This window comes from Brachycentrus maculatus, unplaced genomic scaffold (genome assembly GCF_059751285.1).
Source record: "Brachycentrus maculatus isolate JH-2025_06_01 unplaced genomic scaffold, ASM5975128v1 h1tg000251l, whole genome shotgun sequence".
NCBI classification, from domain to species: domain Eukaryota; kingdom Metazoa; phylum Arthropoda; class Insecta; order Trichoptera; family Brachycentridae; genus Brachycentrus; species Brachycentrus maculatus.
Genome location: NW_028281002.1, coordinates 71,437 through 74,170, shown reverse-complemented (window position 1 = coordinate 74,170; position 2,734 = coordinate 71,437). Strand labels below are relative to the sequence as shown.

Sequence of the window (2,734 nt, the reverse complement as noted above, 5' to 3'; positions counted from 1 at the left end):
AAAGAGGAAACTCACTCATAAGTCTTCATCTATGTTGAGATGTCAAAAATAACCCCAAATTGGAGAGGAAACAATATTTGAGAACAAGTATTTGGACATTCAAAATGTTGTACTATCAATTTCAATGAATGTTTTTTGCTTGGAATTTTCACTCATGAATTACGTAAAATTAAGTAAATTTAAACATAAAGAGCAAACTCACTCATAAGTCTTCATCTATGTTGAGATGTTAAAAATAATGTAAGAAATTGAGAATCCCTGGATACATGAAACTATATATACAGCGAGATTGTCATCCCTCTCATACACGTTGTTCTTGCATACATGATCGTGAAATACTCGACATTGAAATGTATCAAAAAATTACAGTGATTTTTGTCTTTGCAACTTGCCTATGGGTGAGGGTTTCATAATTAATTTTTTTAACATAAAAATTTATATTTTTTTACTATTAGTTATATTCATACCATTCGTCAATTTTTATCAAGTAGATTTTGATCGTGTATAACCTACGTGGGCTGATACGAGTTCTTGTGTCTCTTTAGTTAGAGTTTCTCAGTTCAAACCTACTCTACCACACTTTGATACTCACAGAAATAGTATAAAATTGAAGTATTTTTGTAAATTATAAAAACACAAATATTTCACCAAAAAAAAAACTCGTATGCCCAATTTAATTTATGTATTAAATATTAAATCAAATACAGCTTTATTAAAATCTACTAAGTTGTATTTTATTGTTAAAAAAATACATAAAAATTAATTTTGTGACAATTGTTTCGCCTAGTTATGGCATTTTTAACAAAAGAACATGAAAATCTGGGCATTTACAGGGCTTTACTTATACCAACCTATGATAGGGCCTACGATCTGTCATAACCTGGTTTGAGTGCTCATTTTATACACGTGTGACATATGTTTTTTTTCTTTATTTTAGTTCTGTTAATTAATTTCAGACTGTCACCGATGGCGCTACATTTTCCTTCAATCCAGCTACAGGCTCGTTCGCCAGAGATAATAACGTTGACTGTAGCGCAATAGGGGCAGGGTCCACGTGCGACGGTTGCACCACTAGTATCGAGTGCATTGACATCGGAGGCGGCAACTACGCAGTCAACGTGAATCCGTGCGACGACGGAACAACGTGTTCCCCAAACACGGGAGTCTGTTCAACGGCCATGAATGCGGACTGTGACGCAAATATGAAAGATTACGTTCTGAAGTGTAACCAGATCGGTCTGTTTCCGCATCCGTTCAACAGATGCCAATACTACTCATGTGTACCGAAGGAAGATCTCTCAGGAGCAGATCCTGTTTCAAAACTGTTGAAGTGCCCAGTTGGATATGCGTTTGATCCCTATGCTTCCTTGTGCAGGATCAAGCTGCCTGACTCAACGTGCCCCATGCTAATCATGCCTTGCACCAACTCCTCTCAGCGTGGCATCATCCCCGGTCATCCGAGCATGTTCTACATCTGCCTGAGGAACCAAAACAACGTTCTGCTTCCGCAAATGTACACTTGCCCAAGAGATCAAGTTTACAACACCACCAAGCTCTTGTGCAACGATGTCGTACGCAACAATGGTATCGGGGACGATGGGAAATGCATCGCGAAAGGAAACTTCTATGTAGCCAGCAACTGCCTGCATTATAACGAGTGCGGTGGTCCAGGGCATACGCCGGGATTGAGGATCTGCCCAGACAGGAAGAGATTCAACCATCATTTAGGGATGTGTGTGGACTTCAAATGCTCTCAAGTCGACCCATTCGAATATTATAAATAACAATTTTTCATGTCCAAATGTCTAAAAAAAAATCCTTTATGATTTGAACATTTATCAAATAAATATCACAAATTTATCCTAGTATGGCGCACTTAGTAAATTGTAAAATAAAAATTTAATCAGTACATAAATTCACTCTGAACATCCCACACTTTATCCTTTGTTTTAGTTCTTACTCTTCCCATAAGGATTTGTCCATACCTCATACCAAAAGCACTCAATTGACTTATAGCTTTGTAGTTCCCACATTATACCCTAGAACCCTTTCCCAAGTAGAGAAGCATTAAAACAGCCCTTCACCGGTCGATGGGAGTATAACCCTCCTCCAGACAACGGTTAAAAAGTCTATGATATACAATAGAGATAATAACACTGGCCAACAATTTACAACTTTTATTTTGTAACTTGCATGAAAATACTTGATCTTTATGCACTTTGCATAGCTAAATTCAAAATCAAAAGCAAAAAAAATATAGCACGTCAGATTCTTTAGCTTTGGATATTTTTAATTCTGATATTGACCAAAGTTTATCTAATTATTTATGTAAAAATATATATATATAAATCATATAATGCTATCGTATTCAATATAAATAAGTTTCCACTGTTACTCCATAATTATCAATACTTTTTTTAATCCCTTAGACCTTAGACTAAAACATGGCTAAATACCAACCACTATTACGGTTTCAATGTACATATGTGGTCCATACAAACAATAATATGACTGTAACATCAAAACTTGACGTGATACAAGCTTGTCACCATATAGACTTTGAATATGAACGATTGACGTAGTCCAAAGCAGTCATAAAAAATTCAGTTACAAAATCATTGTTGGCCAGTGTAATTATTGTTTAAAGTGTGTATATATATTAATAATAATTGAATGTATCCCCGAAAGTAAAAAGGTTGCCCCGCCCGAAGGGGAGAAGATATGGTTTGTCAAA

At 35.8% G+C, this 2,734-nt stretch overlaps 1 protein-coding gene across 1 annotated transcript; it reads left to right on the top strand.

The window, feature by feature from the left end:
* Window positions 1–303: 303 nt before the first annotated feature.
* LOC148306136 (uncharacterized) lies at window positions 304–2,257 on the top strand. The gene is made up of 2 exons (XM_088265560.1): window positions 304–398; window positions 957–2,257. The coding sequence occupies exons 1-2, from the start codon at window positions 351–353 to the stop codon at window positions 1,782–1,784; spliced, it is 876 nt and encodes a 291-aa protein (XP_088121686.1). The 5' UTR covers window positions 304–350; the 3' UTR covers window positions 1,785–2,257.
* Window positions 2,258–2,734: the final 477 nt, after the last annotated feature.

What these genes read in the sequence shown, in the direction of transcription:
- LOC148306136 (XM_088265560.1), top strand. Translation starts at nt 351, where the DNA reads ATGTATCAAAAAATTACAGTGATTTTTGTCTTTGCAACTTGCCTATGG. An exon ending in TCTTTGCAACTTGCCTATGG is followed by an intron (nt 399 to 956) that starts GTGAGGGTTTCA and finishes AATTAATTTCAG; the next exon opens with ACTGTCACCGATGGCGCTAC.